Genomic DNA, 12,676 nt, shown 5'->3' on the forward strand with positions numbered 1-12,676 from the left:
AAGTCAAGTGGAATGTCCTCACTTATGCACACAGAAACTCATTAAAGTTACTGGGTTTGCATGGCTGTGAGCCAGAGCCAAATTTCCACTAGGATCTAATCTGGGAAGCACAAAGAATTAGACTGAAAGTCAGGAAGATGACTTCCCAGGCCATATGTCAGCTTCAAAAATGTTTTTGATCAGTTGCTGAAGTTGGCCCATGTGTTTAGATTCTCTTAGTACCTAGGAGCACATAACTAACTGAAATGGGAAAAATAAATAGGAGTGACATGACCTTTATCGGAAATAAAAACTTTTGAGATCACAAAAGTTCAAAGTTCAGCTCTGTCTGAACTCTGAGAAAAAGCTTCCAGTTGATTATTTAATTCTAAACAATTTGCCATCGTTTCTAAGCTGTTCTTTGCCTGCTGGACTGCAGAGCATGAGGTCACGAAACTTTCCTTGTGTAATTGCATTTGTGGTGCAAATATTCTCACATCTGATTTTCCTTTTATATTCTTGTAAGGAGTGTTGAATGCTTCATAGAGGCAAGACTGGCAGGTAATTGTTTGTGTAGAACATTCTCAATCATGATTTCAAAGTTTCCTTTCACTTTTCATGACCCAGTGACACTGTGCAACAAGGTGGTCTTTCTGCAATTATTATAGCCTGACTGGTGTGTTATTAAGGTTGCAGGATACTTTAAAGGGACAAAATTCTTGGGGAGCAGAGAAATATTTGGTAGTCTGTATATAGCTCAGAGCTGAATAAACTACAGATATTTAATCTCTCCTTGGGATGAATGTAGCTTCAGGCTGATTTACAAACCAACAGGTATCCAGTTCCACTATTTACATAGGTTATCAGGCCCTGTTCTCTTCTTGATTACATCAGTGCTGAATTCTTCACGGTTATTGAACATTTCCAGCAGCATGCCATAAGAATATGTCCTAAAGTACATTGCACAAGAGACTTTCAAAGAGCAAGAGTTCCAAGAGAGCTACTTTTCTAAATAACTGACCCATCGGCTGCATGCACAGAATGAGGGATGTGTCTCAAAGCAGTCGGAAATAGCTCCACAATCTTGATGAATTGCAGCTTCACATTAACGAAACATACAGAAATGACCACAGCATTTTTTTTTCTAGCCAGATTCTTCAATCTGGAAGAAGTGGAAACAATATCCAGTTAGAAAATGGCATGTATGTAATGGAGTAGGTGATTCAGTTGAGTGGTCCCAGACCTTGACATGGGTACAACAACAGATAAGAATGAGATTTATCAGCCTGCAGGGGAGGGAGATGTTTGCTGATAAATACTGATAGATTTCTGCTGCATAACTATTTCTGGCAGGGGAGACTGGGCTGAAGGGAAAGCAGCCAACGCTCACTCCCCCGGGAGAAGGAGGCTGATTGCTGGGATAACTTGTTTAACATAGCAGCAGGCTGGCGAGAGCCCGACTCGAGCGCACTGATCCTATTAAAGCATCTTAAATGGTCTTTGTGGCCTCACTAGTGCTGACTGAAGGACCACGATTAGCCTGAGTTATAACCAAACCCAGTGATGGTGACAGGCTCTTAAAAATGCTGGGTAGTCAGGATGACTCCTTCCCTGCAAACTGCAGTGGTTTTCGGGTTGGTTTTCTGTTTGTTTTGGACGATCCTGTCTTCCGGCAAAGCGCAGCGTAACAGAGTGATGGGGGATGTGAATGTGCAGGTACAGGGTGGGTTTGGCTGTGAGGCGTGTGGGCTGGGCAGTACTTGGAATAGATGGGTCAGATGAAATCTTGTCTGTTCCCCGGGACTCCAGGAAACCAGTGTCACAATGGGTTGTGGCAAGTGTGAAATTGTGCTAGGCGTGCATAATGCTGCTAATCAAACCCCTCTCACTGTGACTAATCACAAAGATCTATTTGATATTCCAAGAAATTAGTTGGAAGAGCAAGCACACAATGGAGAAATAAGGAACGAATCAGAAGCTTAGCCACAGGCAAAGATACTTTGATCACAGGAGTTTAGTGGGCACAGAAAGAGAATGGAGAAGATAAAAGACACAAAAATGCTGATGAGAACAGTCAGGATCTGCTGAAAGAAGCAGCCACTACTCTAGACCATGAGGAACAGATAGAAAGTTCTGTGCCTTCCTGGTGCTTCAAGAAACAGCAGCTATAGGCACCTGAAAACAAATTTTTCCTCAGCATAACTCTTCGGGCTTTAAGGAAATCTCAGTTCCCTGGAAATTATGTAGTAAAATTCAGAAAGTTGGTACTCCTGCTCTCAGCAGAGAGGCTATTAATCCAGTAGGCTGTGTGGACTGTTTTCTTCTCTTTTTGTTTAAACCCTGATACAGTTTTCGTACTGATATTATTCCTATCTGTCAGCACAGATAAGTGGGAGAAGAACCAGAGCATAGTTATTCCTTTCAGCTTACAAATATAGCTAACAGTTGTTTAAAGATATAATTTCATGCTTAGAAAGAAATTATCCTGCAGCATCTTGATACCAGTCAGGAGCATAAAGTACTCACCAGTGTCACAAGGATTAAAATCAGAGTAACTTTTCTTGTATTTGGAAGTAAAGAAGCCCACTCTTACCTGTGCTCTTAGGGAAGAAAAAAAAGGAGCATGCAGAGGAGAAATAAAGATGCAAGGGTACAGACGGTATCATTGCCTACTGGGCTGATCGCATGGCTGCGGAATGAAGTTTCACTCCGGAATGCTGCCTTTCAGAAAACAATGTAACAAGAAAGAAAATGTTCCATTTCCCTTTCATCCTAATCAAAGCAGGAGAGCAGCTCTCAGTATTGCTTTAATCTTTGTTTTCAATAGTAATTTATATTTTTCCTCATGGTTGTATTATCACACTCCAAAAACATTGGGAGGAATTCACTTGGAGCAGTCAAAACAAATATACAGTCTGTTGTTTTGGGCCCCACCTCATTGTTTCCTCTTCGCACAGCTGCTTCCAAATCAAGCTATAGGCTCCCTTTGCACAGAAGAAGCACCAAACCACACAGAAATGGGGTATATCAGCAGTATCTCTGTGGAGATGCTGATTCCCGGGCTGTCCAGCATGGATATTGAGGAACGAGCGAGAATCACTGCAGAGCAATCATGTTATTGTCCTGGCTGTCACCTCCAACCTCCTGCTTGTACATTGATTACTCCTCCAATAGTTCATGCTCCAGTGCTGTCTTTGTGCACAACTGTCCGGGAGCATGAAAGATGATATTTAGTGGGCTCTTGTAGAATTATCTCCATGGCTCTGCACTGGTGAACTGAGACACGGGGAGCTGGAAGCTCGTGGTGAAATCTGGAGTACAGATGCCTGTGTGTCCCACATAACAGGGTATCAGTCACTAGGTTGGATGTTTCATCTCTGTTGAGTCTCATCAGTGTTCTCTGGGACAGAAAAACAGATTACTGGGCATTTGTACCACTCCGCTCCCCTATGTTGGTGCCGATCACTGCAAATACACTAGATGATGACAGCAGCAACTCCTTCCATTCAGGAGTGGGTCATCCGAGTGGTGTAACACGTGCGGGCCTTTGCAAACACATTACAAATGTTACTTTTGACTGATGTTTTTGACTGGCCCATAAAAATAAGGCTACTTAATTGAGTGGTATGTGTTAAAGCTAATCAAATAAATAGCAAGAAAATCCAAGGCTATTATTCATAGACTGCAAGTTATTTGAATGTTTTCCTTCACTATGACTGGAACCCCTGTGTGAGAGTTAGCTGAGTTTAGCCAAACAAAACACTTTCTTCACAAGGGCGAGTTTACCTACATCCATGATAATTTTAAAGAATGCTGAATATTGTGATTTGCCTTCTTCTAATAGCTCTCTTTTTTGTTTCACTACCATGTTCCATGCCATGTCCATTGTGTATTTAACATGAGCTTCTCAACTTCACTTATTCTTGCAGCTTCACAAACAAACTAGAAAGCAATCAGACACTGAAAAATCTCCAGATGAATTAATGTATGCTACAGCTTGATGCCTCTCGCTTAAGTCTTGTTTTCAGCTTTTTAAGTTCAGTGTTTTTATCAATTTTAAGACCATAGTCTGTGATTTTCCAGGCCTCTTCATAATGCCGCATTTCAAAATTATGTTGTGCAACCTTATGAAAAGTTCTGGTTAAAATTTCCCTACCAGGGCCATTCATGATGCTGCACAATGCTACAGAGTGGTCTAACTGCAGTGCCTCGATGTACTGTTTAACCGCTGCTTCCTCCTCAGCCACTGCCAGCAGCAGGCGTCCCTTTGCGCAGTGGTCCTCAACGCGTGTTTTCAGACTGTTACAGCCGTGCTTCTGGATCACTCTCTCCATATCTTTCAAAGCTTTGTCATATTTTTTCAGGTGTGTAAGGCAAGCAGCTCTCCATCGGAGATACCTTGGATTATCTTTGCTTGTCAAGACAGCCAGGGTGTAATAACCAAGAGCCTTCTCATAGCGATGTTCTTTCATCAGCATATTTCCTTCTTGGGCTGCTACCTGTGGACAGAAAGTTAGTTAACATCAGTTATTAAAAGTAAAAAAAAAAAAAAAGTATCTAGCCTGGACTGGCCACAAGTAGACACAGGCACTGTTGAAATTGCATCTAGTTGGAGAACATATAATTGGCATACTTTTTGCATGCAGATATAAAAGTCTTGGATCAATGGGCACTTGCTGTTATCTCAAGAGTTTCTGAACCTCTTGTCTTTGTTTTTGCATGTTTTGCTAAAACTTCCTCAGAACATTTATTCTGAAGTTGTTGCCAATCCTTAGCAATGATATGTGAACTGAAAACTGAAATTGGTTGTGAAACCAAATTCCTGCCACGGTCTGTTCTAATAGGTGATTATATGGAAACTGTCTCTTCTGTCAATAGATGGTCGGCCCCATGTACTGCCCCACAAATATCTGCATGTGCTAACAATGAAGGTTGGTGTCTACTGAAGTTTACCCAAGCTATAGGAAAAAGTGGCCAACTGATGGCTTTGCTAATCATTAATCTCAAGTGCAAGTGAACTATCTGCTCTTATCTGCAGGGAAAAACAACAAGAAAATAGAGAAGGCAGAAAGAGCCACATAATGTTTAGGTTCATAAAGGTCAATAAGGAAAACTCCATTAGAACTATTTGCCTCAAATGGATTTCTCATTATTTCCCTTTATTGGTAATAAAAGCTTTTAACATGCTGCAGCAGAGTGAATATCTAAGTTATAAACAAGGCTGCAACCAGCAGCTTCGTCTTACAGAAGGCTGAGCCAAACAAGCTGAGACTTCAAGCACAGGATAAATGTTTTCCTCAGTCTCCTTCCGTGGGATGCAGTTTGGAACGAGTCTCTCCCTCTTTACCTGCAGACCCTACTTGGGGCCCACGTGCCGTGAAGGGATGTGCAATGGCAACTTCTGCCTTGGGCCATATATCATGCATTTAACCTTTGACGTAAGGAAACTCCAGGGTTGAAGCTGCACTTGCGGCAAGCAAACTCCCTTCCGCTGACCTTTTGCAGTTTAATAAATCTTTCAGATTTCTATTCCCATGTGGCTCTCCCAGTTGTTTACAAATTTTGTAGCATGGAACCCCTTAGACTATAAATAATGGCAGAATTTTATTGCTTTGTTTTTCATGAAAAAAAATCAGTACATCAAGGAGCTCTCCTTCCTCCACCCTTTCCTATTCAGCTTATGTAGAATTATTTTTAGCTTTTCAGACCAGACTCCAGGATAATGATGACACATGTCGATGACGCCTGTAATTTGCTGTGTGTAGAGTGCTGAGACCAAGGACTGAGTGCAAACCACCAAACTCTTCTTTGCTTCGGTCTCCTTTTTTGTGAAATGGAGGTAACAGAAATAACATCCTCCCCTGGAGTGCAGTTAGGAGCCATGGCAAAGTAAAGCCATCCTTGGGTTTTTGGGAACTAGTTCTGTCTCTCAGCTTTTTAATTTTTACTGAGATCTTCCTTGCACACACACACTGAAACAACCTTGCGAGCAAAAGGAAGTGCTACTGGAAAATCCTCTGAGACACCAGGCAGGTGAATTAACCAATTCCCTCCCCACCCCAGCAAAGTATGTACTTAACCCCTTGCAAGAAAATACATATAAAAACCATCTGTGATTCTGGGCTTATCAGTGATAAAAGTAATTACACTCAGTAAATCTTTGAAGATTAGACAATATGGAAAAAGTCCCAGGTCCAAAATGTTTACTCAGCTGAACAAAAGTACAAGGTTAAAGATCAAAACCAAAATTACTCTATTTTACTTCCAACACTGGTATTGAGTCCCAGGGAAATTCAGCTCTAAAACATCTCCATTTATAGCCACCTCCTTAGGGCCTCCATAGACACATTCTTGATGGTACCTTTACCAGCTTTATATAGTGAAAGATTACAAATTGGCTGTAAAATCTTCAAACTCTTCCCCATAAGACCAAACTTTTTACATTATTCAGAAGAGAGGGGCTCTTTTCTCTGTAATGGGGTATATCTAGGGACTGGTAAATTAATACTTGTTTACTTATATCCTCCTGCTGTTTTGCTAAAATACATACAAAGTACTCCTCTCAAGATGCATTAAGTATATCAGCATGTTATTTGTTTTATAACCTGGGAAAATGCATAACAATATAGCTTCTCACCAGGGTGCACACAATCTACAAATTGAATAAAAGGAAGCAAACTGATTCTCAGAACACAGAGCTTCTGGGTAATCAGAATTGCAGATGCCTGAGTGAATGTTAAAACTCCTCACTATCAATTTGACCTTGTCCTGTCTTATCATCAGAGATGCTTTCTCAGAGCCGAATGCCCTTTGGAGGAGAAAATTGAAAAAAATACTGAAAAATACGTACTTTGGTGGACTAGAATGATGTGTCATCTTTGTGGTAAATAGTTTTAGCTAAGAAAACCAATACCAACCTCAAAGGCTAGTAATTTTATAAAAATATGAATATATTTAAATTTCTAAACGTTACACAGAAGAGCAAAAAGGACTGAAGCATTTAATGTGACGGAATCAGAACCTTCAGCTTAATTTCATCAAGAAAATGAACTAAACATGAATTCCCCCTCCCCAGCAGCCAGCCGTGAGCCCCACGGATCTCCTACAGAGCACAATACCAGCAGCGTTCTTGTTCATCTCTAGCTGCTGCTTCTCGCATTCCCTGCATTTTAGCGCTGGGATTAAACATGTCTCTTGCTAGGGAGACCAACGAGAAATTCCCCCAGGTGGTAAGGATGGTAACAATGAATTATGAGAGACTGAATCGAGGTCACTGCAACAAAAGAAGTTTGGATTCAACTCCCTCATCCGGCTGGAGGAAGAAGCCAGTTTGCTCCTGGTTCGTGTGATTAACGGTGTTCCCGCACACTTCTGTTCAAGACATGGCAGGGAAAGTTTCTGCAGCCTAATTTTGCTTCCCATTTCTTTCCCCACTGACTCCACAAATGCATTATCAAAAAAAGATTGTACCTGAGAGAGATGCTGCTGTTGTTTGGCACCTATGAAGTTCAGGAGAAAGCCCAGCTCCCTTTCGTCTTTCTTAGCTAGGATGCTGAAGGAGTGAGCTGCCACTGGCACGTTCCTCTTCCGCAGCTGCAGCACAGCCAGTCTTGCACGAGCCGAGTCATCAGCAACAGGGTGGCCAAATGCCTCCTGAAGGTGAGCAAGGGCCTCTTCATACCTTCCTGTTGGTTAACACCAGTACAAGCTGTATATATATATATATAAAAAACTCATTCCACGTGGAGAAAGACATCAAGAAAACTTAGTAAAGCAGAATTTAGGTAGCCTCTCTGCATCTAAGACTATTAATTACTTCATAACCTTTCACAAAACATCTGCAAACTTCTCTTGAAAGTACTATACGATAATACACTTGGCATTTAACATTCACTTTTAATGCACTGCTCATTCACTTAATCTGCTGAGCTACGTAAAAGAACGGGAACTTACCACTTGCAATCAAAACATCTGTGTAGAAGATGTGATATTGTGAATCCTTGCAAATTTTAATTAGTGCTTTTGCAATCATGAGAAGATCTCTGAGGGTTTCTCTTGAAAGGTCTTTAGTAGCAACAAGCTCACTTAACATAGTCCTGCCATGCTGAAGAAGCCATTGAGTGATCAACCCTTGGGCTTCACGCTTCAAAGACAGGATTGCTGGGATCACTACTCCTGCCTCCACCTTCAGTGCTGAGATCAAATCTTGCACTGCCTCCTATGTAAAAACAAGACCAAAAAATGAAATGGTAGTGATAACTGTGTACTGCTAATTTGTTCCATCAGTGCATGGTAGTGACAGTGAATAAGATCTATGATTAAGGTTCAGTCTTCCTCTCTCTAGACTTGGGAAAGCAAATCAGTCACGTCAAGTGGACCACCTACACATCCAGCCAAAATGAGAGCCTTTGCTAACCAAATTATGTGAGAAACTTTGGGTTTCAGTAAGTCCATCACAAAGCCTGTGGTACCTTACACTAATATTGCTCAATACTGTCAGAAAAATGACCTGCAAATGAATATAGTGATAATACCTTCTGCTGCTTCAGAGCAAGGTAAATGAATCCTCGGCCACTCAGAGCTTGCACGTTCCTAGGGTCCTCCTTTAGGATGGCATTAAAATCAAAAATAGCAGTTTTCTTCTGACCAAGGCGCCCATAACATCCAGCCCTGATGAGAAGGCAATCTTCAGCATAACCACCTGGAGGAGAGAAAGGCAGCCATGTTCACTGGCAAGGTCTCCAGTCTACTGCTCTAACCTGGGCTGCTTCCTAATAAGTGCTTCCAAAATAAACACACATATAGTTGACAATGAAAATCATGGTCCATTCATTCACTGGTTGCAGCACATGTATTTTTCTGCCATCCACATGCCCCTTCCTTCGAAGGCAATTTTGATAAGGATTAAATTTGCCCAGGGTTGCAATCAATAACTGTGGCATCCCAATACTGGATGATAAATCATCAGTGCCACTGTAAAATATTTTTTTCATAGAGAGGTCAGCAAAAGCAGTGTCTGGCACAGCTGCCTGCAGAGACGAGCCAGCAGACAGGCTTCTAGCAATTCTTTTACAGTAATGAGGCTTTTTCTCCCTTCTGATAAGCTCCAAAACTTCTGTACCAAAGGTTATTATTGCTCTGGAGCACTATCAATTGGCTCCTCTAAAGACAATATCTATTTCTCAACAAGCATCTGTTCTAGCAGGTGGGGAGTTGATAAGCTGGAATGCATGGTTTGTGAAATGGAACCATCTCAAAGCAATTAACAGGGTTTCTTCCATTTTCATAAACAAATCTCTTTTCTTCTCAATGCTGCTGTCATAATATTTTCTCAGAATGAAAGGCAGATTTCCATACAAACATGGTTTTACTTGGAACATGCCAGAAGCATTTCCATGTAGCTCTCATCTCTTTCTAGATCAACTTTATTTTTGGGGGGAAACATTTCCAAAAATAATTGTCCAACCTAGCACCTGGAGAACAAGGTCTAAATGTAAATCTGCTGTCAGTATTTTGATGACCCTACCTGCAGCAATGATGGCAAAGGAGAGGTAGGCAATGGCCTCTTTGATGTCAGCATCACCCTGTTTGTTCTTCAGGATGGTCAGAGCTCTGAAATGGCAGTGAGTCTGCATCAGCTTCCGGTCTTCATCTTTGAAAATGTCCATGATTGGCAGGAGGCAGGAGGTATCTCCAATTCTGATCACTTTCTTTAGCAGCTTAACAATGTGACAGAAAAAGGCAGAGAGAAAGATTGGCATGAAAAGATAAATTATGTCATGTTAAAGCTGGAAATATTGCTGTTTGGTGAGACAAGCAGGATTTCAGCCAGTGCTTCCCCACTACTTCCTCCTGGAGAGGAATCTTGCCTGACCTACGGTATCTTTGCCTCCATTCACTAGAGTGAAAATCACCAGGCGCTATTTTACCACATTTCCTAAAGAAAAGAATGAAAAGGTGTTTCCTTCAGCAGAGCAAATGTGCTTAGCGGGTACCCAACATTCAAACCTGAGCCAGAGAAGCCAGGACAAGAACAAACTTATCTTGATGCACCAGACGCATTCACCACACTTCTTAGTTTCCCCACTTTCATTGATAGATAATAGTGTCTGGGTGCTGACAGGCATGTGGGCCAAAAACATTTTGAAGAGAATTTTTCAGTGACACATATGCTCCATCTAGAACTTGTAGCAGAAGCTGCAGATAGGAATCCAGCTCCCAAGGGCAACATAGGGACTCTAATAAAGCCCTACCATTCATTAATAGCCTTCCCAAAGGCAGCAAATTATATGAAACTTTAATTTTTCATAGGGAGTAGTGAGGTGGTGACAATAGAACCTCTCTTTTTAGGGCTCGAAGAGTTTCTATGAGATTTTTAAAAATGCAATAGTTCCCTCTGATGGCAGAACCTGGTAATTCAGGTTTGTAATCCTTGGTAGGAGAATCAACATGTTGGAGTTGCTTTCATAGTTTCAAGCATAAGTCATTAGCCACTAAAGAAAGCAAGCTGCAGACTGATATTTGAGCTTCTGCTTTTGTTTCTTCTGCGCCCCTCATCCTCTCTTCCAACCAAGTGCTCCTTACCTGGTTTCCATCGTAGATGAAACCTTTCTTCAGTTGCAGCAGTGCGAGTCTAGCCAGGACGGGAGACCTCTGGGGGTTTCTGGAAAGTGCCAGTGAGAGGAGCTTGTGAGCTGCTTCTACACAGTCCATCTGGTAAAGGGCATCAGCACAAAGGATCCCTGATGCTTCATCAGAAGCGTCCAGCTCCACCAAGAGAGAAGCCAGCTGGTAAATCCCAGGGGCATCTCTGGAGAGAAAAAAAAAAAGGGAAAGACCACCTTCAAAGAGAGGCAACAGAGCCTCTTTGTCTCACCTGGAAGCTACGAGCGGGTTATCAGTCCAGTATCAAAATGGATGATACATTTTACCAAATGCAGGACCATAGATATCTCTGCCACCTAATTCCATAATTCCTCTTTATAAAAACATGACGTCTCTGCCATATTCCCCCTAGCATCTTGCTTGCTCCTATCTTAGGCCAGTTGGTATATCATGGATTAACTGCCATAGAAAGATTGAGTTGATTTGGCTACGTGGATCCTATCACATTCTGACATGCCAGCGAAACACTATTTTGCTGGAATAAACACACCTATGCAGTTTTATTTCAACCTGTTATGTTAATCAGAAGCTTTAAAAGGGTCTATATCTTACCCTCAGTTATATAAAGCAAGTACCCTCTCTACTACTCAAACTGCTCTCGTTCTCTTAGGAATCTGCACAGCCCTGTTTCTTTTTCTGCCCACGGGCTGAACTGCCTCCCAGGTACCTTTTCTTCTGGAGCATCTTCTGTCCTTCTTCTTGGAGAACTTTCAGCAGCAGTCCTCTTTGGTTCCATGGGACATAGGACTTGATTGTGAAGATGGTTTCTTCCAGCTTTAACTGGCAAGCTGTGATATAATCCAGGGCCGTCAAGTAATGATTGCCACCAGAAATCCGGATAAGTCCACGCCCACATAAGGCTTTAATACAGCTGTTAGGATGTGGGGAATCATGCTCAATGACCTTTTGAAAGTCCTGCAGGGCTGGCTGATGGTCATGAGCATGGAGGGAGCAGAACCCTCGCAATGCTAAGAGGGTGTTGTAGTAAGTTTTCTCCTCTGCTGCCAAGAGGTGGTCACAGATATCCAGGGCAGCTCTGATGTGTCCACACAGGAGGTGGCAGTCTGCTAGCCGAACACTGAGCTCACGTTTGGACCCTGGGGAGATCTGAAGGAGAAAATGGACTGTCTGGATGACAGAAGCAAGCAGTTCGGTACCATGATTGCCTCTGAGTTCAGTCCGAGCACGCACAGCTTCCCTGTATGCTGCAAACTTTACCTCCAGGACAGTTCTAGCCTGTTCTTCTATCCTCTCAGTGTCATGTGGTGAGAAAAGCTCTTCAAATTGTTTCATTGCCTGGGCAGGAGCTGCTGCAAAGGCTTCTGCTAAATCCTGTATCATTTCCTGCATTCGTCCGCCCAAGCGAAAATACGCAGCAGCTTGTTCCAAGAGCAGACTCACAGCTTTCTCATCTCCGAGATTAGTATCAGCCGAGAATTCCTTGAAGGCCTTGCTACAATGGGTCTCCAGTTTATATACTGAGGACACCACATTGTTGGGACTTAGGGTAGAGAGAAAGGCAGCAGCTATTCCCACATTGAGGGAGACAACAGCCAGGTTCTCGCTCCGAATCTTGGGAATCTGATTCTTGCCTTGGCACCACATCTCCAGGGTGGCTGTGACTTTCTCCCAGAGCTCTTTGTCTAAGGAGTTCACTTTCCATACGGCTGTGGGGGCACTGCAGCTGAAGGCAGCCATGTAGAAAGCAGTGGCTGTCGGTAACTCGTCCTGGGCGAGATGGTGGTCTCCCTCCTTGCAGAGCAGTGCAGCAAGCTCCTGAGGTGACATTTTCTGCACTTGTATCTTCACCAAGCAGTGCGCAATGTGGCTAGTGCCTATGAAACAGAAAATCAGCAACGTGAGGGGCTGTGGAGCACAGGTTTTTTTGCTTGGGGGGCAGCTTTCCGATTGCCAGACACAAGCAAGCCTAGGGCCTGTGAAAAGCCAGCGTTTTGTCACTGACAGGCTTAACGGGGAGCAAAGCCATGAGAAGAAACACTACAGAGGTTCTTAGTCCCGGAAAGCAGCCACA

At 42.7% G+C, this 12,676-nt stretch overlaps 1 protein-coding gene across 1 annotated transcript; it reads right to left on the minus strand.

The window, feature by feature from the left end:
- Positions 1–3,959: 3,959 nt before the first annotated feature.
- On the minus strand, positions 3,960–12,432 carry TTC34 (tetratricopeptide repeat domain 34). The gene is made up of 7 exons (XM_065650256.1): positions 11,312–12,432; positions 10,564–10,789; positions 9,506–9,698; positions 8,514–8,680; positions 7,933–8,197; positions 7,450–7,664; positions 3,960–4,478 (listed from the first exon to the last, which is right to left on the minus strand). The coding sequence occupies exons 1-7, from the start codon at positions 12,430–12,432 to the stop codon at positions 3,960–3,962; spliced, it is 2,706 nt and encodes a 901-aa protein (XP_065506328.1).
- Positions 12,433–12,676: the final 244 nt, after the last annotated feature.

Source organism: Caloenas nicobarica, chromosome 22 (assembly GCF_036013445.1).
Source record: "Caloenas nicobarica isolate bCalNic1 chromosome 22, bCalNic1.hap1, whole genome shotgun sequence".
Lineage (NCBI taxonomy): Eukaryota > Metazoa > Chordata > Aves > Columbiformes > Columbidae > Caloenas > Caloenas nicobarica.